General features: G+C 41.4%; 1 protein-coding gene across 3 annotated transcripts in view; it reads left to right on the top strand.

Annotated features, from left to right (window-relative positions):
* Nucleotides 1-5,840: 5,840 nt before the first annotated feature.
* FSD1L (fibronectin type III and SPRY domain containing 1 like) overlaps nucleotides 5,841-25,277 on the top strand; it is a 69,468-nt gene continuing 50,031 nt past the window's right edge. For 2 of the 3 annotated variants that reach the window (XM_041762047.1, XM_041762044.1), the window contains exons 1-2: nucleotides 5,841-5,987; nucleotides 22,462-22,557. In XM_041762047.1, the coding sequence (XP_041617981.1) occupies nucleotides 5,973-5,987; nucleotides 22,462-22,557 (111 nt within the window). In that variant the 5' untranslated portion in view covers nucleotides 5,841-5,972. The remainder of the gene's footprint in view (nucleotides 5,988-22,461; nucleotides 22,558-25,277) is intronic. The other variant, XM_041762046.1, reaches the window with a different exon arrangement.

The raw sequence follows: 25,277 nt of genomic DNA, 5'->3' as shown, positions 1-25,277 counted from the left end.
TACATACATTGTCATTTATCTTCATGACAACCGTTTCAGGTGGGTATTGTTAATACTCCTCATTTTACAAATAAGAACATTGACGTACAAAGAGGTTACCAAATCACCCAAGGCCACACAACTGGTAAGTGGTAGACTTGGCATTTTTTAAAAAAGATTTTATTTATTTATTTATTCATGAGAGACACACAGAGAGAGGTGGAGACATAGGCAGAGGCAGAAGCAGCCTCCCTGTGGGGAACCCGATGTGGAACTCAATCCTAGGACCCTGGGATCACGACCTGAGCCAAAGGCAGATGCTCAACCACAGAGCTACCCAGGTGCCCCTAGGCTTGGCATTTGAATTCAGTCTGGTATCAGAATCTGGGTGCTTAGCCAGTGGTCAATTCACTATGGCCCTTTATCTTCCAAGTCTCAATTAGTCTCAATCTGGCCCATACTATTCCATACCATAGGAACAGTGAGAACAACTCTGTGTTGGAGGGACCAGGTGGTGGGGTGGGGCGGGGGGCAGCATCCTTTCACAATGAAGAAATATACAGGTAGATAAATTTCCTTTGTCCTTGGTCACTCCCTGAACAAGATGAGTCTAGAGACATTTCGAGAGCCAAGGCAGGCTCTGATGGAAACACCTGTGTCTTCCAGACTTCACTTATCTCCAGTGTCTGGTGTCTCCAGTGCCTAGCATAAAGCAAGCCATCATACATGGAGAAGGTATTGTGACATAGCAACATCATAATGGCTACAGTTTAGTTAACTGCCCCTTTCAAGCCCTGACCCAGGAAGGAGAGGGGCCTCCTGCAATGGAGCATATGAGAATGGGGGTGGCGAAAAGAGATTCAGAGCACATTCCAGAGGTGAGTACAATTGCAAAGCTGAGTCAGAAAGGGAATGAATAGTTATGGCTTCTAGTTTGCAGAATGACAGACTCTCAGGGTTCGGAAAGATGAAAAAAGTTATCTCGGCCATCCACCCTTCCACTGCCTGATTCCCCCTAGGAAAGCTCTGCAAAGCACATGCCTAGCCCCTGCTTGGAAACCTCCAGTGATAGGGACCTCACCACCAAAGCCCATTCCAGTTGTGTATGGCTATCCAGAAAGTTCGATTTATTGTTGATTGGAAATGCATTTTCTAGTAGCTTCCATGAATTGAGTCTAATTCTATGTGTGAGATGTTAGAGAACAAGTCACCTGCCTCTTCCACACAACTACCCTATAGGGATTTGAGGTAAATGATCATCCTCCCTGGCATGAGAGATTTTTCCTTTCCAGGCTAAATACTCACAGGCGCTTTTAATTGTGTCTCTTCTCATAAGCTTTCCAGGCCCTTCTGTCATGTTTGTGTGCACTGATTGCATCCTACTTTGCTTACAGCGCCCCCAGGTATGGAGCTGGACCACCCCATACAGCATGAGCTCACATAGGAACAAATCATCCTTTCCCTCCTATGAGAGCTTAAATGCCTAAAATGAGTTCCTAGGGCCAGAACTTAGTACTCTGAGTTCAAGGGGGTTCTAGGACTTTTGGTTGAGTCTGTTTTAGTCAGAAGGAGGCAGGGGGAACAAAAGAAATAGGTTTCAATGATTAGGAAGAGAGGACAGCTAATATTTTTGAATACTTTCTACATGACAGACGCTGTGAAACTCTTAACGTGAATTATCTCATTTAATCAATCCAAAAACTCTGTAGGTGGTACTGTTATGATGCCGCTTTCACAACTGAAGAAACTTATGCTTAGAGAAACTCAGGGTTTCCCTGGGTTAGGTGGTGAATGCTAAGACTCAGGTCAGATATTAACAGGGAGAAACAGGTGGAGATTTGGAGCTTCAACCAAGAGCAGCATCTGGCCAGTGATTATGCTTCAGAAAATCCAGGATAACAATGAAAACAGGAGTTAGAGGTGAGAATATGACTCCTAAGGCCCCAAAGACTTAGAGGGTTTCCCCATCCAAGGGTGGCACAGAAGGAGATGATGTATGTAATAATAGTAACAGCTACCATTTGTTAAATTCATACTAAACCCGGTGCTTTGTTTATGTAACCTCCTTAATCCTCACAATAAGCATAACTGGGAATGACTACTACTCTCATCACTGTTACAGATGAGGAAGTTGAGGCTTATCTGGGTGGAAAGACTCACTGAGGGCTACACTGCTGTTAGGGGACGGTGGCGGGATGTAAATTCAGACTGCTGACTCAGGGCCCATGGCCCTATACTGACTCTCAAAGGGGAACACTGTTGGCAACACTTAAGGGAAGGAACTTTCCCTCCCAGGAGATGGGAGCATCCCAAGAATTTATGAGGGGACTCTGGCTTCTGGAAGAGACAATTTTGCCAGACTCTTCACATAAGGTTATTCTAACTTGACATTTCCTCAGAAAGGTATTCCTAGAGGCCCAGGAACCTCAATAAAATAAATACATATGGCTAGATATGCTATCTTAGAATTAGAAACGTAAGGGTTCAAACATCAGCTGTTTTTATGCCTCTGTAGTTGCTGCTTCTTTTTTTTAAACAATTTGCTTTCGTTTAGTTCAATGGTTCTCAAGCTTTAGTGGGCATCAATCACCTGGAGGACTTGCTAAAACACGGATTTCTGAACCCTCATGCCAGCGTTTCTGACCGAGATGAAGGCTGGGGGGGGGGGTGAAGGCTGAGAATTTGCCCTTCTAACAAGTTACCAGGTGGTGCTGATGCAGCTGGTCTGCGGATTATGCTTGAGAACAGCGGCTTTACTCTAGTAGTAAAGCTACTTTTGAAAATTGCCAAATCAACTTGGCTGTGAAAAGGTAAGTACAGAAAAAGCAAAGGACTTGCCCATGGGCCCAAAGCAGCGGGAATGGGGTGGGGGTGCAGACTCAGTGCCCAGCCAGGTGCGTGCTGCTGCCAGAGGGCCTGTATAGGCTGGGGACAATGGAGGTCACAGCCAGAAGAGACAGGAACCAGGGCAAGCAGAAAGCCCAGGTGAGCTGGGCAGGGAAGTCAATCTGCCTAAAGAAACAGAGACCTGGGGGTTTCTAGGTGGCTCAGTCCGTTGAGCATCTGCCTTCAGTTCAGGTCATGATCCCAGAGTTCTAGGCTTCCTGCTCAACAGGTTGCCTGCTTCTCCCTCTCCCTCTGCAACTCCCCCTGCTTGTTCTCTCTCTCTCTCTCTCTCTCTCTCTCTCTCTCTCTCTCTAATAAATAAATATAAAAAAGGGATGCCTGGGTGGCTCAGCGGTTTAGCGCCTGCCTTTGGCCCAGGGCATGATCCTGGAGTCCCAGGATCAAGTCCCACATCCGGCTCCCTGCATGGAGCCTGTTCCTTCTTCTGCCTGTGTCTTTGCCTCTCTCTTTGTGTGTCTTTCATGAATAAATAAATAAAATATTTAAAAAATATATAAAAGAAAGAAAAGAAAAGAAAAGAAAAGAAAAGAGAAAGGAAGAAAGGAAGAAAGGAAGAAAGAAAGGAAGAAAGAAAGAAAGAAAGAAAGAAGGAAGAAAGAAAGAGAAATCTGGCAAGGGTAGAAGTCAAATGAAGCAGAGATCTTGTCAAAAGCTGCAGGCTCCTGGCTGGGCTGCCGGGAAAGAACCAGAGGAGTGAGGAGGCAAGGAGCCAGGAGTGAGCTCCCAGGATGTGACCTGTGACAGTGTTCTGGTGATCACATTTCAGTTGCGACTTGCTGTCTCCAAAGCCTCTTTCTGTCTCCTCCTGTGGTTATACCTATCAGTCATAAAGTGCCCAGGAGTTGCTCTCTGAAGTCAAGTCCTTGCAGCAAGAGAACTGGGGACAGTGCAAATGCTGTTTCTTCCCCTTAGTGATAAGTCCCACAGCAGAAAGCAGGGACAGGGCTAGGGAGCTCAGTCAGGCAGTTTGACCTCTAATGTTCTTAGGTCCCCAGGCTGCATTTCTCCCTTATGGGAAACTGACTCAGCAGCAGTGAGGACAGTGCAGATGCAGTGCGGAGAATGGCCTTCATGCTCGCAGCCCTGCACTAGAGGCCATGTGCTGGGCTGTTCCCACTGCTCCTTGTGGAATTGGGGTGGCTTGGATAGGAGATAGGAGGCTCCTTTCCCGTGATAACAAGAGACGGAGTGTCTCTCTGCAAGTTTGCATGCCATTACTCCATGCAGCTGCAGGACAAAATTGTGCACATAGGCCCCCCCTGGGCCCTGGCCTTTAAGCACACTGTCCACCTAACTTAAGCCAAGTCCCTGTTTTTCCTTTTGTGTCCTTCAGCTTGTTTCTTATATATGTCTGTCCAGTATAAAAAGGATTTATTGAGTGCATACTAAATAGCAGGCCCTGTGCTGGTGATCCAGATTCCAGTAAAAGAAATTTCAACCTGCATGGAAGTCACAATACAGAGTATAATTGTATGGAGACAACTATAGCCTTGTAGGATAAATGCTTTTTCTTAAATAGAGTTCATGCCCTCTCGAGGCCTTTGTATTTTCTGTTCCTTCTATTTAGAATGCTCTTCCCCAGATATTTGTATGGCTCGTTCTCTAATTTTGCTCAGGTCACTTCTAAGGCCTTCCCTGACCTTCTTATGGAAAATGGAGCCCTCACAAGTCTTTGAGTCCATTTACCCCATATATATATATGTACTTTTTTCCCCTGCCTCCTATACTAGATTGTAAGCTCTCCTTGCAGAGCAGGGCCCTGTCACTGCTGAATTCTCAGTTTAGAGAACTGGTACCCCATAGGTACCTCATAGGTACTCAATATATATTTCCCTTCTGTTCATTCCTCATGAGTGATTGACTAGTTGGAACTCTTCTGAGCCTCTCCAGAGTCATTGAAATGGAGGATGAGGTTTTTCTGCTAGAGGAAGAACCTTTTCAAGCCTCCCTCCCCTAGCTTTCTACAGTCTGCATGCGTGGTCCCTTCAGGTCAGACTCAGGAGGTTCTAGCTCCCCACCAACAGTTATAATTTACTGGCCATTAACTCTGTACTGGGTACTTTTTTTTTAAAACTTCAAAAATAGTTTAAAAATTATTAAAAGGATAAAACTGACCCCTCCTCCCCCCCCCCCCCCACTCCCCCACTCTCCAGCCCTGTTCATGCATTGTTCTCAGTACCGCTGTTGCAGAGCTAAGGTAGGCAGGTGCGGTTCTGCTCCCCCCACCCCTCACTGATGGAAATCGCTGCTGAAGATGGCTGAGGAGAGGGATCTGGCTTTGAGGGTGGCTTTTCCACGCAACTGTGTGACTTTGGACAAGGTCCTGGACCTCTCTTGTGCTGGGCACTTGCAATACGTTATTTTATCCTCAGAACGCTCTGCAAAGTCATCATTATTGACACTTTATTGCTCTTTTTTTAGGAAGGTGAAATAGGCTCAGGGACAGCGACCTGCTCAGAATCCAGGATGGATTGGATGCCCAGGAGGGCTCTCTGGGAAAGGTCTGCTGGGCTCCGCGGTCTACTCATGTCTCTGCCACGTCCCTACAGGCCTTTCCGTGCTTCCACTACACCCCCCGCCCAGCCCTGTCCTTTTCGGTGGTCGGTGGGCCTGGTCTGGCCTGGGCAGCCGGTGTCAGGGGTGCTTTAGCGGCGAGCAGGATGCGGAGGGGGCTGGTTTATCTCAAGGGTCAGCGCTGTCCTTGCCCGGCCCTCCCCACGGGCCCAGCTGCGGGACGCCCAGGGGTCCGCTCCGAGGCCTGCAGCGATGGCGCGCGCTGGAGGGAGAAGGATGCGGGAAGGAAGGAGAGGCTCGGCCGCGGGCCCCGAGGGTCTCCGCCCCGCCCCACCCCGTCCCGCGGCAGCGCGCATGCGCCGGGCGCTCCGGCCCCTCCCCCGCGGGCCGCCCTTTCACCCTGGCAACCGCGGCGCGACGGCGGCGGCGCGCGGGCTGGGCGCGGGCTGGGCGCGGACCGGGCGGGGCGGGGCGGCGCCGGGGCAGCCGGAGGCTGAGGCGGCCGCGGGGCCGGTGTTGGCGTGTCCGACTCTTCGACGCGGCTTCGGGCCCAGCGGACAGAGCCCCCGGCCATGGACTCCCAGAAAGTGAGTGAGGGAGGGCGGCGCGGGGCCGCCGAGGTTGGGGGCGGGGGGCGGGGTGGGGCGGGGGCCCGGGCCCGGGGGGCGGCGGCTCGGGCGAGGCTGCGGGCCCTGCTCCCTCCCTAGCCTTCCTCCCTAGCCTCCCTCACCTCTCTCCCTAACCTGCCTCCCTAACCTGCCTCCCTAACCTGCCTCCCTCCTTAGCCTCCCTCCTTAGCCTCCCTCCCTAACCTCTCTCCCTAACCAGCCTCTCTCCCTAGTCTCCTTCCCTCCCAGCCTCCCTCCCCCCCAGCCTCCCTCCCTAACCTCCCCCCCAGCCTCCCTCCCCCCCAGCCTCCCTCCCTAACCTCCCCCCCAGCCTCCCTCCCTAACCTCCCCCCCCCGTGAGAGCAAAGCAGCGCCCGCCGGGCTGCGGAGACCTTGCCGGTGACCTAAGCTGGCCTTTGGCCCCGGGCCCCGCTCCTGAGGGGGGAGAAGGGAGCTGTCCCCATTTCTCTCCGTCATCTTCTGCGGCGCTCTAGGCCCCCTTTGATGCTGGAGCCTCCGCGTGCGGGCGCGGGTTTATCCCTCCTCAGCGGGGTCCGCCTGCCCACGCCCAGGCCCCAGGCCGACGCTCCCCCGCCCCGCCCCGCCCCCGCCCTCTGTCCCTGCACCCGACGCAGGGCTGTGGGTCGGGAAGCAGCGCCCCGCGCCCCCCGCGCCCCCCGCTCCCCGCCGCCGCGTGACCAGTTCGGAAGCAGGTCTTGGTGTTTCGTGTTAGTTGAACCGGGAGAAGAGGCTTCGAGTTGGCAGCGGTCCCACACCCTCTCCGGCCGGTTGGTCGCTGGCCATAGTTACCCTCACGGTCGACTGTGGCCTGTTGTAGACTTTCCGAACAAGTTAAGGAGAGGATATGCAGAACCGGTCATTTCAATTAAGAAAAAAAAAAAAAGAAAGAAAGAAAGAAAGTTTGGAGATCACAGCCAATGTTTTGAATACAATTAGAGTTATTAGTGTTGTCATAATCCCTGCATAGAAATCCTGTTCTCTTTGTTAGATGATAGCAATTGAAGTACAGTACGGTACAGGAGGGGAACACAAGTGTTATTAATGATGTAGCAGGGAAGAACAAGGGCATAACCAACAGGCCATTCTTTTCTATTATTAGATGGAAAGCACTGGAAAAACTTCTTGGAACAGTATTTTCTCTAATTTTGCCTGCATTCACGACCCCAAGGAGCCCCGGGGGCACGGGAGGGTGGGTCGTGTAGTGATGTGTTAAGCACTGACTATTACAGTATTTTACTGAAGTGCAAGATGATTTGCGTGCGTGCATCTTGAGACTCAGTTGGGTAATAATACTCAGTTTTCATTTCCATGACTGTTAGACGTATGTAAAAAAATGACATTTCGTGTTTTGAATATATCTATGTTTACAACATCTCTGCCTGAATTTGTAAAAACATTTCACACCTTATTTAACTTTTTTAAAGTAATGTCATGTGATAGCTGAGTGGGCGTTAGTTCAGGGCAAATGGAAGGCCAGAGGCTTGGGGTCCATTCTCCTATTTACTAGCTCTGTGATATGAGCAAATCGCTCTAACTGTGATCAATCTATTTCCTCATTTATGCAGTGGAAGTAAGAATGTTTTACAGTTACTGTAAAAATCAAGTAAGGTAATTTATTTTGAAAACATAAAGTTTTAAAGTTTACAAAGTACTAAAATTGTCCATGTGTGGTAAAGTATAATTTTAAAGAGTATTTTAATGTGGATCGTCATATTTTGCCAGGGCATGCATTATCACTTACTTTAATAACTCAAAGAGTGGGAAGTTGTGGCCCTTGCAGGGTCCTACAACTAGTCATAAGGCTAAGATTTGAACTTACTTGGTCTCATTCCAAATGGAGTTTTTGAGTAGCTATAAGTACCACATGCAGTTTCCGTAGAGGTAGTAGCAAAGAATTAGGTGTTCTTTGTGATAACTTTGAAAATCAACCTCTCAACACTAGAAAATGTGTTGAATGTCGTTTCACTTCTTGGTATCAAATACTATTTCTAGAAAAAATAATATTTCCAATAAAAAACTATTTGTCTTATAGCTTAAAATCTTAATGCTTATAACCAATTTATTATGAATTTGAGCATCTTTCTCATGAATTACTGCAGAATCCATTATATACCTCAACTGATAATAAACTGTGTATTTATTTCTCTTTATGTAAATAGTACACCCCTAGCATGCTTTTTCTTCCCTGTTATAGAATGTTACAATGAAAGTAGGTACTTTAGTCATTGTAAGGGATGGTACTTTAGTCATTGTAAGGAAAATAGTAAGGTACTGCAAATGGCAAATGGTAAGGATGGCTTGAATATATACTTGATAGTAAGGCACTGGGATTTGGCCTTTAAATTATTAAGAGGATGACTTTGAAGACAAGTCTTCAGTCCTACTACTATCTATGAGTTGAATGAGCTTGGGTAATTTGCTGTGTGTCTCTATCATCTATAGAATAGAGATAACAATTATACTTACCTCAAAGGGTTATTGTGAGGATCATGTTAATTTTTAAAAATCCTTGGTGCCTAGCGCACTTAAGTACTGCTGGCTGTTGTTATGAATTTCATAATCCCAACTTGAAAATAACTTTCTCCTTTTGTTGATAATTTGTATAACCATTTTTTTTCTAATCCAGCCTACCAATTTTTAACCTTTGTTCTTAAGTTTTAAAACATGTTTTCTGTTTTTATATCTGTAATAAGTGATTTCAAATGATGGTGTCAAAGAAGAGTTGTTGAATTCTAATTGAAAGAGGATTCGGAGTTCTGACTCATGCAGTCTGACAATAGGGGTTAAGTTAACTGGACAGTCTTACAGAAGCTGGATGGTGGCTAGTCAGCAGATGGATTAGCTTGACCAGCTGCTTTTTTGTCTGTGAAAATAACTTGGACTTCAGTGTTGTGTTAGCAACAGATGCTCTATTTGAGTAGAGGAAGAAAACATAATTGCCTTGGGTATGTAAGGCATACTGTTGGATACAGAAAACCACAGTATTCTCTCTTAGAAATAAACAGAAGAATTTTGTTTATATCCAGTTTCTGGGACACTTTTGCCAACAGGATGTGTTACAGATAGGTGGCTTTGTTCAATACCCAAACCTTCTGATTATGTCCTTAAGTGGTTTTAAGATAAAATCCCAAAGGTTTCCATACCTGATTAAATACATATGTTCAAAGAAACCAATGAAACAAAAGACATTTACACCTTTCTACAATCTTGGCCCTTAGAATTTGATAGTTTAAGGTTTTGCACAGGACATCATTTGTATTCATAGGGATTGCTGTTTCTAGGAAAGGTACATGCTGTAGGAATAGTAAAGGTGGAGCCCAGAAGAAGGATGGTGCTAAGAGCATACTTTTTGGGGGAGACATGCTCCCTAGCCTCCCTCCCTAACCTCCCTAATCTCCCTTCCTAGCCTCCCTAACCTCCCTCCCTAGGCCTCCCTCACTCCCTAGCCTCCCTCCCTAACCTCCCTCAGGATGGTGCTAAGAGCATACTTTTTGGGGGAGGGTTTGGATTTTTGGTGGATTTCCCTGCCTTTTCCTGCATATTCTTTACTTTCTACTTAGAAAGTGGCAGTGACACAATACTGGACACATGAAGATTGGGTGAACACATGAACTGAATAGGATTGGTTTTAAAGCATGACAAGCCGTAGCAAGTAGCTGTCTGCACGTGGCTTCCTTATCCCAGTTTCCTCCTCTACCCTGGTATTCATTCTTTTCCTTCATTGTACCTTAGCAATTCAGAGACCTCCACCATATCCATATAACCAGCCATTTCATGTTCAGAAATTACTTCCTTTTCTCAGTTAAGAAAATATTATTCCCTGAAGAAAGGAAAGAAAAATAAAATTTGAGTATTGTTCTGCATCCAGTGTTGTGTTAGATTGCTTTAAACTTTCATGATAGCTCTTATTCCTGTTGCACATCCAGATGGAAAACCAAACTCAGAGGCTAACTGACTTGTTCAGAGTTGCACACCTAGCAAGTGATAGTCTAGATTCAAACCTGGTTTTCACAGCCCAAGCTTTTTTCATTACCACCCTTCTTTACTGAATCTTTTGTCTTTAATGTGATATGATTAATTAAAATTTAAGTTGTTATTAGGAACAAATTCCTATAAATAGAGTTTTTTTAAAAAAGGATTTTAGAGGCACCTGGGTGGCCCAGTCATTGAGTGGCTGCAGACTCAGTGGGGAGTCAGCTTCTTCCTTTGCCCCTCCCCCTGCTCGTGCTCAGTCGCTCTCTCTCAAATAAATAAAATTAAAGTATTTATTTTTTATTTATTTGAGAGAAAGAGAGAAAGAACATGAGCAGCGGGAGGGGCAGAGGGAAAAGGCAAAACAGAGAGCTCCCGCTGAGAAGGGAGCCTTGACCTTGGGCTGGATCCCAGGACCCTAGGATCATGACCTGAGCTGAAGGCAGGCGCTTAGCTAACTTTAGCCACCCGGGTGCCACCATAAAGTAGTTTTTTTTAAAGAAGCTAATTAAATCTAGTGAAAATCGTTGATAGAAAGAGTAGAACATGATTTTTAAAATGATTTTATTTATTTATTCATGAGAGACACGGAGAGAGAGAGAGAGGCCGAGACACAGGCAGAGGGAGAAGCAGGCTCCATGCAGGACGCCCGATGCGGGACTGGATCCTGGGACTCTAGCATCACGCCCTGTGCCAAAGGTGCGCCAAACCGCTGAGCCACCCAGGCATCCCTAGGACATGATTTATATAAAACTCTGGAATTTGGTCTCTCTTGATGCCCTGTATACAATCATTATTTTTCGTGTGTGTGTGTGTGTGTGTGTGTGTGTGTGTGTGTGTGTGTAGGTGTGTGTATCCTCTCTCTCTAGCTCTTCTTTTTTGAGGGAATGTCTTAGCTTTCTAAAGTAGAGCTGTGAACAGGAAGTGGAGTTTTATGTATCCTACCCAAATGCAACCACAGTTATTCCCAGGGAATGGATCAAAGTAATCTGGGATGTACAGGCATGAGGAACCCTTTTCAAAGGACCATACTGACATACTCTTGATCACTATATTTAAATACAGATTTATTCATTTTTTATTGAACTTGGAAGTTTTAAAAAATTGGAAATACAATTGACCCTTGAACAGCACAGGGGTTAGGGGTGCTGACATGCCCCTGATTCAGTTGGAAATATATATGCATATAACTTTTGACTCCCCCAAAACTTAACTACAGATAGCCTGCTGTTGACTGAAACAGTAAACTGGAAGCCTATGGATAACATAAACAGTCATTGAGCATATATTTTGTATGTTATATGTACCATATACTGTATTCTTACAGTATATGGTACATTAAGCTAGAGCTTATGGTACAGTAAGCTAGCGCAAAGAAAATGTTAAGAAAATTATAAGAAAGGGAAAATATATTTACAGTACTGAACTGTAAAAAGTCCATTTATAAGTGCACTGGGACAGTTCCAACCCAGGCAATTCAAGGGTCAATGGTGAAGCAGATTTTTTAAAAAAATTTTAATTTTAATACAGTGCTTCTTTGCAATGCCTGGCTGAATATAAACAGGATTATTCATGCAGTAAACACATACTGAGTGTTTGCCATGATGATAGGTAATCCAGTCTAAGCTACGGTGGACAATATTTTAAAGTAGGTAGATTTTGTCTCCAGCTTTCTTTTTTTGACACTCTTCTCAGCCACAGGGTTCTGGTAGAATCTGGTTTTAGTTATTGATACTTGTTGATTGATAGCTAATTATATTTTTAGCTAATTTATATAACTAGGAGTTAGCACAGCCAGTCTATGCACTTTTGTTACATTATAATTAATACAAACTTATTGTAGTAAAATAGGAAATACAGATAAATGAAAATAAAATGAAAAATCACCCAAATCCTGCCACTCAGGGATAACCTGTTTTAGCATTTGTATGTATTGCATTCCAGCAAAAAGACTATGGTATCATGTATGGTAATACTGTTTTCTAATTTGCCTTTCAGTTAATACATTATAAATCTTTTACCATGTTAATATTCTACAGCACTTACTTCAGAATTCTTTTGTATGGCTGTATATTACTTGATTTTTAATCAGTACTCTTTATTATATGTTTATGTTGGTCCCAACCTTCTTGTGTTATAAATAACACTGAGACAAATATAGTCAAGTCTCTGTTTATACCTTTAGTTATTTACTTATAATAAATTTATTTATTTATTTATTTACTTTTTATTTTTTTTTAAAGATTTTATTTATTTATTCATGAGAGACACAGAGAGAGAGAGGCAGAGACACAGGCAGAGGAAGAAGCAGGCTCCATGCAGGGAGCCTGACGTGGGACTTGATCCCGGGTCCCCAGGATCAGGCCCTGGGCTGAAGGCGGCGCTAAACCACTGAGCCACCCAGGCTGCCCTATTTATTTACTTTTAAAAAGATTTTATTTATTTATGAGAGAGAGAGGCATAAACACAGGCAGAGGGAGAAGCAGGCTCCATGCAGGGAGCCCAAAGTGGGACTCAGTCCTGGAACTCTAGGATCATGTCCTGGGCCATAGGCAGGCACTAAACCGCTGAGCCACCCAGGCGTCCCAACTTAGAATAAATTTAGTAGAAATGGAATTATTGAGTCAATCTGTCTAAAGTTTTAAAAATCTTTTGGTACATATTGCCAAGTTGCCCTTGAGAAGGGTTGTTCTGCTTCTCCCTCTGCCTGTGTCTGTGCCCCCCTCTCTCTCTCTGTCTCTTGTGAATAAATAAAATCTTAAAAAAAAAAAAAAGAGAGAGACAAGGGTTGTTAGTTTGTATTGCCACCAGCAGAACCTGAATGTACCCTGTCTTCATTCCCTTTGCACCTCCCTCAGATGGTGGGACCTCTGGTTTCTCTGGCTGAATATGAGCTTCCTAGACTTCACTGAATGGAACAGCCAATTCAGAGGTCACTGTGCAAGGGTAAAGCTTCTTTAGGTTGTCATTCATTATATTTCTTCAAATCCTAGGTGAGAGAGTACCTCTTCTGTCCTCATATCTTCCAGCTGGGTTCAGGGTTGAAAGGCAGCATTTCCCACCAGGTCTTTTATTAGATTTTTTTCTGTGGATCACCTCAGTTGCCTCTGTAAACACGTGGTGTTCCTGTTTCACTGATAAAAGAGGGCATGGCTTTCTACCAGTTATGATGATCAGATTCCTGAATTCCTCAGCAATATATAATTCTCCTTTTTCAGTTCTTCATATAACATCTGAGCATAATACTCTTATTTGTGTTGCCAGAGCTATGGTCAGCTGGTGAGATTCTGATTGTCTAGCTTACCAGCTGGATAGAGCTTTCTGGATTTCAGTTCTTGTTACCTAATTCAAAGGAAAAGTCTATGGTGTGGTGTGATGCAAGAGGTATCATTTCTGGTGGCATAAGGATGTTTTCCAGAAATGCTATATCCTGGTTTCATTGATCCCTTTACTCTAATTGCAGGAACACTATGCTTGTTATGTACAGTCCACGGCAGTGTAAGCAGCCTAGGGTACTAAGAAAATAGAGGCAGCTTCCTAGATTTGGATTGTGACTGCCACTTGATAGCTATGTGATGTAAGAAAATTTCTTTTTTTTTCTATTTTTAATTTTTTGTAAGAGAATTTCTTCTCTTACTTTCCTTTTCTTGAGCCATTAAATGCAAAGACTGATACTACTTTTTAAAAATCTATTATGTTTAGCATAGCATCTGGCACACTTTCTATGTGCTTAGTGAATACTACTGAAATGGCCGTAAGAATAGTTTGACCTTCTTAAATTGTAGATTGACTACTGATATTTGCAGTGATTCTAGATTTGTGTATTTTGATGGTCTGGAATACTAATGTAGAATTTGAATCAGAGATCTTGTCAGTGTGAGTAGATGCTGGTTGGAAATTCATATATCAAGGTGTTTCTCTAATTATGACTGCTTGGTCATTGAGGTCCTCAAATTCAGACTAGCATATAAACCTGGGTATAATGAATTTCTGCCACTGGTTCTAAGAACAGGAGGTTTCTGCAACGTAATTTCAGGAACTTACTGCACTGGATAGTTTCTAAGTAAGTAATCCAACTTGGCAGAGTTTTTGTTGGATGTAGCAGAATTAACACTCAATATTTGAATTTGGCATCTTCACATATATTAAGCTAAAACGAGTAGAACCGTGCCCTTTCAAATGTTGAAAGTCATTATGTTCTCAGGCTTAATAAGATGCCTATAGTAAGAATAGCTGTTTTTGTTCCTCTTGTATCTGGCAGGGTGGTATATGTTACAATCTGCTAATCAGCTCCAGTTTTTACAGTCTTGAAGTAAAATCTTAGTCTTTTTGGTGCCCTTAGATACTCTTTTCATTTACCTCTCATCTTTATTTTCAGGTAATACAGTGTAATAATTAAGAGCACAGACTTAGGAGTGAGACTGCCTTAATTTGAATCCAGGCTCTGCCACATGTTATAATGGAGATCCTGAGCAAACTATTATTTAACCTCTCTATATCTCAGCTTCCAAATTGGAAAATGGGGATAATATTAGTGTCCTACTTCATAGGATTCTTGAGAGGGTTGAATGAATTAATATATGTAAAGAGCTTAAAATGGTGCTATACTTAAGAGTATAAAAGTGTTATTTTGCAGAAGAGACTGTTGATTGTGCCTTTACTTCACGATTGTGACTATCAGCATAATATTAAGCTATGCTTCTTTGAAGAAGATACCTCATGCCTTGCACATCTCAGCATTCTAGATTTTTGATCCATTCCATGGGAATGATTGCAGTTGTGCTTGGAGAGGTATATAGCCCCCCTCCCTTTTTTTGTGTTTGTTAGCATAGCACTTATCTGAGCCAGTTTCCCTTGTCAGGTAATTGAGAGGCTTAATCCTGATATAGTAGATTTTTGAGGTCCTGGTAACTGTGGTTCTTGACCAAAGGATAATGGCTGAGATTGCCTGTGCACACTTCTTTTAGAGATATATGCCCTATGTATTTTATTGTGATCCAGCAAATTTGGTATTTGGCGAAGCACATCTTCAGACCTGTATCACCTAGAACTTTTAGTCATGGCCACCTGAAGTCTCCTAATATAATTATATTGAAAGGTAATGGGAGACTGAGGTGAAGATCTGAGATGAAATCTGAGATCCTTGTAGGCATCCTTTCACATTGGTAGAATCCGACAGAGCAGGTGCCGTCTATCATCAGGTTTTGATAATAATTGACGCAAATGTATTCTACAATAAGTCCATTCCATAAATACCTTTTTGGAACTTATCTTAATGATGGAACTTTTTTTAACAATACATCGTGTATACATTTTAGAACAGTGTTTATAGGCAGAGGAACTGATAGGTGTGAAGGTTCCCAGGTGGGAAACAAGGCATATTAGAGAAACTCACAGCAGGCTGCTGTAGCTGGAATGTAGCAAGAAAGAGGAAGTCTGATGTGAGCTGAAGCAGGAGAGGTTGGCACCGGGAAGATCATGGAGGGGTTTACAGATTATATAAGGTCATGTTAACATCATGTTAAAAGATTTTCAGGGTTTTAGAAAAGATTTTATTTATTTATTCATGAGAGACAGACACAGAGGCAGAGACATAGGCAAAGGGAGAAGCAGACTCCATGCAGGGAGCCCAACGTGGGACTCGATCTCCGGATCATGCCCTGAGCCAAAGACAGACACTCAAACACTGAGCCACCCAGGTGTCCCAAGACTTTCAGTTTTATCCAAGGAAGCCATTGGAGACTAAATTAAGCAGGAAGAGTGATGCTATCATATTATTCTTGCTGCAGTATTCAGAACTGATTGTTGGGGAGAAAAAATGGATCACAAGCTAGTTAAGTTTCACAAGAGTATAAGTTGAAATATGATACTGACTTATGCTAAGGTAGTAGTATTAATTACAGAACTACTTAAGAGGTAAAATCCACAGGACTTGGTGACTACATGTAGAGCACAAATGAGAGGAGGGGGATGTAATGATGGCAGCCTAGGTTTCTGATTTTGCAGCTAGTACCACCATTTGCAGAGATAGAACACTAGAAAAGGGCTTAGGTTTAGTGGGGGACATTATGACACGTTGAGTTTTGAAGTGCTTATGAGACATCCAGGTGGAGATTCCAAGTAAGCAGTTGTATGAAGATGATCTGGGGCTCAGAGAAGAGGCTCTGCATCTACTGGTGCACTGATTGTGCACAGCTTACGTTACATTCATTGAGACTTTTGGCTTTGTGCTTCCTCTTCAACTTCTTTATCAATTACTGCGTCTCCATTTTAAAAGCTATTGATTAATTGTGGGGGCCCTAAAGGGATAAAGTGGGGTAGAAAACTCAAAAGATTATGGTATCTTTTAATTCTTTTCTCTTTCTCTAAGTTTCTGAATATAGATATCCTGCCCTGGCATGTTGCCTGTCATATTTATAAAACACTTTAACAAATTTATACTGGATTTGGAACATATTTAGCTAGTCTCCTGTTGTATGCCTATTATATTAGGCACACACTATCGCTGTATACACCTTTCTTCTGACTCTTACTACCTACAGAAAACTTTAGCCTCACCTCATATCACATACACAAGATAGAGTTGAGTTTCAGAACTCAGTTCATGTAATCCTTATCCTTTAGTTTTTATAAGTTTTGGTATTGGTGGTGGTACTTAAAATTTTTGGTTACTTGTATTTGTTTTCCAGTTCTACTCAGTCCCAAGTTCCTTAGTTCTTTCTGTCTTCATGCCATTTTCACCCTTAGTCTAGCCAGTCCCTGTTCTTGTGAGGACCAGAATGATTGAAGCCTTGGTCCCCTTGATTATTTATTTCTCATCCCTTCCTGATGAACTTTGACTATAGGAGAATACTAAATGTGAGTTCTTGATTACAGTCTTGCATTTGCTCCTTCTCTCCAGATTAAAGGGAAAGTGGCTTCAGAGCTTCTGGAGCTCTTCAGCAGTCTATTCTTGGAGAACTTTCATGATACATCCCTTTTTTCTTAGAAAAGCTTAGAGTTGGGATGCTTGGGTGGCTCAGTGGTTGAGCATCTGCCCTAAGCTCAGGGCATGATCCTTGGTTAGAGGGGATTGAGTCCCACATTGGGCTCCCTGGAGGGAGCCTGCTTCTCCCTCTGCCTGTGTCTCTGCCTCTCTCTCTGTGTTTCTTATAAATAAATAAATAAATAAATAAATAAATAAATAAATAAATAAATAAATAAATCTTTATAAAAAAGAAAAGAAAAAAGCTTAGGATAGAGGCAGCTCTTTATCTGTATTAGTTACCAAGGTCACATTGGTTGCTTTGGGTTCTCTTATTCACCTGAATGATTGTTTCTTCGTTTTTTTTTTTTCTTCTTCTTATTTTTAAGATTTTATTTATTTGAGAGAGTGAGAGAAAGAACGAGTATAGGGAAGGTCAGAGGGAGAGGGAGAAGCAGATTCTCCAGTGAGCAGGAAGTCCCATGTGGGGCTTGATCCCAGGACCTTGAGATCATGACCTGAACTGAAGGCAGAAAGCAGGCACTTAACTGACTGAGCTACCCAGGTGCTCCACTGCAGCCATGTTTTCTAATGCATTTGGTAGCTGTTAAAATACAGGTCACCTTAAATGCTGAGGCTCCAAAGCCCTCTACAGCTGGCTTGTCCATTCATATAGCATCTCAGTGGTGTACATTATAGCAAAGGCTCCGAAGCTCTCCCTACCTAGAGATTGGAGTAATACCCCCCCAACCCCCAGAGAATTTCAGACTTCAGTCTTTGTTCCTTTGGCAGTAAGGTAAGCTGTCTTTCTCAGGATGTGGGCCCTTTGTTTAGGTGTTCCGTGGTAGACCCTAATTCTGTACTGGAACTCCCACTGAAGTGCAAAATGTGAGCCACAAAGCATTTTCTCTTCAAAGAATGAGATGATGTTTCCCTGAAATACTATATCACACTTTAGAGACTTTTCCTTCCCAACTACTTTCTGGGGGAGTGTGATATTTTTAAAGCCTTAGGTAATTCATTTAGAGTACCATTACCCCCAAAGCTTTAACACATAGATCAGAGGGTTTCTTTCCAGAAATTGCCATTAACTCTTCATGGGCCAACACAAATTGAGAAAGATGACTTTTCATTTTCTGGTAATGGCAGAGTTTTGAATTAATTAAAAAGGAATAGCCATTAGATTTTTTTATGGTCTTTACCATAAGATTACTGTAATCTCACAGTATTATGTCTTGGAGGTATGGAGTAGTACCATACACAAAGGACAACATTATCCTGATGATTCTTTAAGTTCATATAACTTACATGTCAGGTGTCTTCAGGTGCAGCTTTGTTTTTGTCTTATGTGGACATTTAAGTTTTTTTCCAACTAAAGTCAATAAGCAGTATATGTTTTATAGGAGAGAGGAGTGTCTTTCTCATGTATGTTTTTAGAGGGATCCCAAAAGGAGAGCTGCTTATGCATTTTTTGTTCATTTTGAGAGATGGTAGTGTTATAATATTATTTTTGCATTTCTAAAGGTAATGTTTATATAAATAAAAACTGAGAAATTGATGAAATTCTAGTAAAGGAATTTGGTTGTAACATTGTAGCATTTTAGTTTATGTTCAAATACAGCTATTATAATTCAGTTATATATTCAGTTAATAGCAGGGAGCATTAAAACGGTAAGGAGGTTTCTAATTAAAACGTTTGGAGCTTAGAGGTTACCTGGTTGGAACAAATAGTCTTCAGCTATCTCCAAAGAATTTTTGCTGCAGAATTCCCCAAATACACAGTTTTCTATTTAACTCAGACAAAAATATGAAAAGCTGTTTTGTACTAGGGAAGTTTTTTGGGCTTTGTGAGCTTTTGTTGTTGTTCTGAATTAGATCTGCCTTTTTTATGTATCAGTGCCTCACAGGTTCTTTGGTGAAATTTCTTTGTTTTTATTGGACTCATATATATAGGTGATTGAAATTTTGTTTTTGAGTTGAATTCATTGCGTCTAACTCCTCCTTTTCATGGGATAAAATCTCTTCAAGAAGACTCATCTTTACCTTGAAGTTCATGAGTATGCTTAGCACTGGACAGAGCTTAACCTCCACCAGTGATTCTTTACTATGTAAATTCTAAGTTTTGTATGTCATGAAGAGGCTTAGCAAACCAAAATTTAAAAAGAATATATAGTTTATTATATGAATATTTCATATGATGGGAAAATTGGCTAGACTTAGAAACAGTATTCTAAAGTGATAAACAGCATGGACTTTGTAAACAAACTGAGCATAATTTTTACCCTACTAGCAGTTATACCATTTTATCATCTGTACAGTTTGGATGTAGCCCTGCCATTAGGAGAGATAAAGGAGGAGGCAGCTATAGTCCATTTACCAAAAAGAGCCCAGTCTCTTTTTTATTTTTTAAATATTTATTTATTTATTTGAGAGAGAGAGAGAGTGCGCACACAAGAGCAAGAGGGAGGAGCAGAGGGAGAGAGAGAATCCCAAGCAGACTACCCGCTGAGCCTGACCCAGGCTTCATCTCACAATCCCAAGATCATGACTGGACCCTCAACTGACTGAACTACCCAAAGGCCCCAGAAAGAGCCCAGTCTTCATTGAAGCTTACTCTACACAGTCCAGTGATTATGCAGAACCATTACTACTCTTCCATTGTTTTTTTTTTAATATTTTATTTATTTGAGAGAGAGAGTGAGAGAGAAAGAGAGCACGACTGTGTGTGTGGGGAGGGAATAGAAGGAGAGGGAGAAGCAGACTCCCTGCTGATCAGGGAGCCCAATGTGGGGCTCGATCCCAGGACCCTGAGATGACAACCTGAGCTGGAGGCAGATGCTTAACTCCCTGAGCCACCTAGGCGCCCCTTCCGTTGTGTTATATATATATATATAGAGAGAGAACAAATTGATATATGTGAGTCCCGGTGCCCGGGTCTTTAGCCTACTCCCACACCAGACCAGTGCCACTCAGCTTTGGCAGGTCATTTGGGGCAGGCAAAGGTAGAAGGATGAAAAGGTTGATCAAGGAGGACAAACCCCTCCTTTTATTTTAAGAGCCTGTGGATTGTAATCAGAGCCATCCACACCACATCCTACCCTGGCCTCCACTCAGAAATGTGGACGTCCCTCTGGTTATTAAATCAGAGATCCTGTCTTTTTTTTTTTTTTTTTGGATGCAAGTCCTTACTAGGCAAAAATTTTAGATTTATTTTTAATCATTCCAACTATGATTTTTTGCTCAAAACATGGCAGAACTCTCCTTGGCCTCCAACCCCATTGGCCATAGGGCAACTCGAGTAGGCTGGGAGTTCTGGCTTCTCTGCCCTGCTCAGTCCCTGCCTTCATGCCTCAGTCCACCCTTGCTCTGCTCACTGACAGCTAAGAGGCAGCTCTTGCAGAAAGGCAAAAACAAATGACTCCCTCTCCTCCTCCTCCTCCTCCTCCTCCTCCTTCTCCTCTACCTTCTGTAATGTGACCAGATATAATCCCTGCACTCATAAAGTTTCTTTTACAGCTGGTCAGTCAGGTTCCCCTGGTTTGTACAGAGAGAAAAAAAAAAAAGTAAGGCAGATGCTTAACTCCCTGAGCCACCTAGGCGCCCCTTCCGTTGTGTTATATATATATATCCTACCTTGGATGAATAATTGGAAGCCTCTTAAGTCCTCTGCCCTCTTTTTTCTATTATCTCTGTACTACCATTCTTGCCCTTACAACTGTACTCACCTCTGCCCTAAATCCTGGCTTCATACTGCCCCTCTGCTGGTTGTTTTTGTATTAAAATCTTGGTGCACCTATTTCTGGAAAGAACACCAACACCCTATTGGTCTTCTGTCATAGCATAATTTCATTTTATTATTATACTAAAATGCTACCAACTGTGAGAATGGGAAAAATAGTATAAGTAAATGAATATATATAACACAGAACCCTGAGCAGCCTCAAGGATGAGGATAATACCTCCTTATCTTCAGGGATTCTTGTGAAAATTGAGAACTATTATGATTATTTTTAATTTTTTCCTACTATAATGCCTTATGAGCATTTATATGAAATACTATCTCTTTATCAGTTTATTTCCTGAGCTCTTTAGATATAGCCCTTTACTGATATCTGGTTATATATTGAGGAGAACCTTTATCACAGTCTTATATTATATTATTTAAATATTTATATTTCTGGTACTTACAGAAATAAGACTTGTGCTTCTGGGAAAATTATAAAATAAAAATACTTGCATTTGATTCTTACTGAGAATACAAGTACCTTGTTTGGATTTTGCTCTTACTACCCATGAAGGGTTACTGAACAGCTAGACCTATGCTGTCCAGTATGACAGCACTTGTCACATATGGCTAGAGAACGTGAAAATATTTAAAGGTAAAAACAGTAAACTCAGTTCCTCAGTTCTGTCTATATTTCAAGAGCTCGTTAGCTTCATATAGCTATTGACTACCATATTGGACAGCACATGTATAGGCTACGTGTATCATAGCAGAAAAGTTAATTGTATAGCATTGAACTGGAGAGTATGAGAAGATTAAATAACCAAGTATTTTAGTTAAATAGAAGGCATTATCAAAAAGTCTTTTGAGGTAGGGCACCTGGATAGCTCATTGGTTGAGCATCTGCCTTTGGCTGGGGTAGTGATCCTGGGGTCTTGGGATCAGGTCCTGCATCGGGCTCCCCACGGGGAGCCTGCTTCTCCCTCTGCCTATGTCTCTGCCTCTCTCTCTGTCTCTCTCATGAATAAGTGAATAAATCTTAAAAATCTGAGATACTTGCTATTAAAATTACTGAACTCTTTAATTATGGTTTTATAGCATCTGTAAATACTGCGATGAATATTGTAATTTTAGCTACAAATTTATCTACTTTGGTATTTATTTTTATAAATAAAATGTCAACTTTTACTGCTCTTTAAAAAATTCTTCATATCTTAATATTGTATTAGGAAGTTCCATTTGTTTTTGCAGCATTTAAGGATTTGGTTTTATTCCTTACCTCTGGCCCTATTACCTAAAATAATACTATTGGCATTAAATTATATTGATTATCTTCAGTATGAAAGGTATGGTGGTGATTAAGTTGCACACTAGGAATAAGTTTTTTTAATATTTTTTTAAATTTTTTTTTATTTATTTATGATAGTCACAGAGAGAGAGAGAGAGAGAGGCAGAGACATAGGCAGAGGGAGAAGCAGGCTCCATGCACCGGGAGCCTGACGTGGGATTCGATCCTGGGTCTCCAGGATCACGCCCTGGGCCAAAGGCAGGCGCCAAACCGCTGCGCCACCCAGGGATCCCAAGGAATAAGAAGTTTTAAAACAGTACATGCATATCCCATCTTTTGTAATTATAGGCCTTTGGAAATTTGATAATGAGAAATTTTACATTTCTCCTCTTATATGGTTTGTTGAGAGAATTGTTATGCTTAATACTTTTATTAAAATATCATGATGTTAAGTTTTTGTTTGTTTCATTTGTTTTAATCCTAGGAAGCTCTACAAAGGATCATTTCAACTCTGGCAAATAAAAATGATGAAATTCAGAACTTTATTGATACACTAAATCAAACACTGAAAGGAGTACAGGTATGAATCTTTTTAAAAATGTGTAAAAAATGTGTAATATGTTGCAAGGAATAATGTTGGGTCAAATCAGAAGCATAAATATACTACATCAACTCTAGATTATAAATTAAGGTGAGAGCATGGTTTTTAAATGCAGATAAAGAAAAATGTTTTCCTTACTATTTTTGTATTCTCTATGGAAAGATCAAATAGTAGGGGAAGAAGAAAACTCTGGAGTAGTAGTTGGTAGGGAATATTACAGTGCTCGCTTTTGACCCTTTCCATTATAGATAATTGTTTTATAATTCCAATTAAGAGCAAATTACATGTTTTCAGAGTAGTGGGAAGCTAACCATTTCTTTTACAGTAAATAGTGGAAGGAAAATATGGCTGGTAAGAGGTCTGCTTGCAGAACTGGAAGAAAGTTAAACTTTTAAAAATAACGTGCCTAATGAGGAAGAGAAATATTTAAGGAAATGGTTCCAGGTTTGGACAGATAATCCATATAGTATGTAATCAAATGTGGATGAAAGTGCCTTAATGAATTTATTGGTTATTTTTTGGTGAAATAGAGGATCTATAGGACACCAGTAGACAGTAAATCCTTTCCTGTGATTTTTGTTTGTTTGAACCTAGGTTTTTGCTTGGGTCTTGGCTTGTTAAACTTTATGGTCCTTGTTATTTCCTTTACTTCAGAATTTATTGTAATTGAGGTTGGTTGATTAAGATCTTCATCACTTTAACTGTCATTCTCAAACTTTTTTACTGGAAAATTTGGTGAATCCACAAATCCACTTTCTTTAAGCAAAGCTAGTTGTTCTAAGACTCTCGATCTGTATATAAGAGAATTATCACATTTGACATCTGGAAAAAGAGATCATAAGCCAGAGATAGCCCAAACTATTTTTCTGATGAATAATTATTAGTATTCTACCTCAGAACCTAGAAAGAAAACTAGAGGGAGAATTTACAACCTTGTCACTGAAGATGGGGGCATAAGAGGTAGAGTGTAAGAGACTATAAGTATGTGTCAATTGGTTATCAAGAAGTAGTCCATTCTCTTTTTACAGATAAGTAAACTGAGGTCCATGAATTTAAGTGGCTTGTCCAAGGTCACACTGTTACTGAGTGGTTAATGTGAGATTTTACTTAGTTCTTTTTCCTACCAGACTGCATATTTCTTTTGCCACAGCTTGTTCTTATTACTGCAAATCAACTAGTAAAATGATTAATACCATTTTTGGTAAGACTCCAAGTGAGGTAATATCTAATTTTTATAAAAATTATAAGCAAAAGTTTGGCTTATGTTACTGCAGTATATTGTACATATTAGTTTTCTTAACTAGTGCCAATTCTCTTAATTGAATGATTTATCTAAGTTGAGAAATGCCTAAGATGATTTCTTCTCATAATTACTGCAAGTGTGGTTATTGCTTATCTAAAGATTTCACAGATATTTTAAGTTATTGTTGAAATAGCAGCATCTTGCTTAACATGGCAGTGAGGAGCTCTGGGATGTCAACAGGCTTGAAATGTTTTATTGATTCTGCCATCATTAATTAGTTGTGTGGCTTTGGGCAAGTCACTTCTGTATTTTAATTCCTAAAATTTAGGAGTTTGGCTACAAATTTTAGTCAGTAGATGACTTGTGAAGTTCTTTGAGCACTAAAAATCAATGTTTGATAAATCTCTTAGGTCCAGTAAGGAATTGTTTGGTCTTGTAAGTTCTGTATATCTTATGTAAATGCACTGTTTTAGACAACCTGAACAATCGTACCATTCACGCAAAATTAGCCCCACCCCTGTGTGCACAAACTGTTCTTCAGTTATGGAAACAAAATTTCTGGAATATTTTATTAAAATGCTCATTGATGATTGTGATGCATGACAAAGGTTGAGAACCACTGGCTTAGGGTCTGCCTTAGAACCTGAAATTCTGGACAAAGTTGGCAGTTTAAAACAATTTTTCACGTTGTCCTATGGAAATGGTGTTGTAAAGATAAAGAGGAGAGTATGGGCTACTCCATAAAAGATGCTTAACTCAGCATAACTGAGATAGTGCTGTCAGCATTAGCAGCCAGCTTCTAGGATTTACCTGTTTTTAAAGCATATGTCAAATATTAGAATTTTTAATTACATTTTTTATTCTACTCCACCCCCTCTGTTCTATCACTTAGGTAAGTCATATTGCAAGATGGATTAATTCTTTCCTTTATCTTGGCCAAGGCCCTCCCCTGTATAGTTTTTACACTTCTACTCTAATCCAAACTGTCATCATTTAGATAGGGACTGTGTTCCCTAAGAAGAACTTTTTTCCTTTTTTGCTAATGTTCCTTAGATTTTTCCAGATCCCACTCATCTCTGAAAGACCTTCTTGAAATGCTTCTTCTTCCCTCTTAAACTTGTACTCATTTGACCTCAGTGCTTCCAGTTAGTTGGCCTACAGTCTTCAACTATTGTTAAATTACCTTGTCAGTTATTCTGAGCTTAACGTGTCTGTGTGTATTTTCAGATCAACTTATGGTGGGCTAGTTATGATATCTCCTTTGCATATAGATAATAATTTTCATATAGCAGTTTAATAAATTTTTAAAACACTGGGCTCCAGTTGGACCATCCTTAAATTGATATGATACCCTTCCCCCACTCCAGACCAGAGGCTTCTAAAGATGGAAGTGGTATCTCATTGTAGGATATCACGTAGAGGGTCCTCATTGATCTCTTCCATGTATTCTTGGACA

This window comes from Vulpes lagopus, chromosome 7, assembly GCF_018345385.1.
Source record: "Vulpes lagopus strain Blue_001 chromosome 7, ASM1834538v1, whole genome shotgun sequence".
Taxonomy (NCBI): domain Eukaryota; kingdom Metazoa; phylum Chordata; class Mammalia; order Carnivora; family Canidae; genus Vulpes; species Vulpes lagopus.
This window is presented reverse-complemented; position numbering and strand designations above follow the sequence as displayed.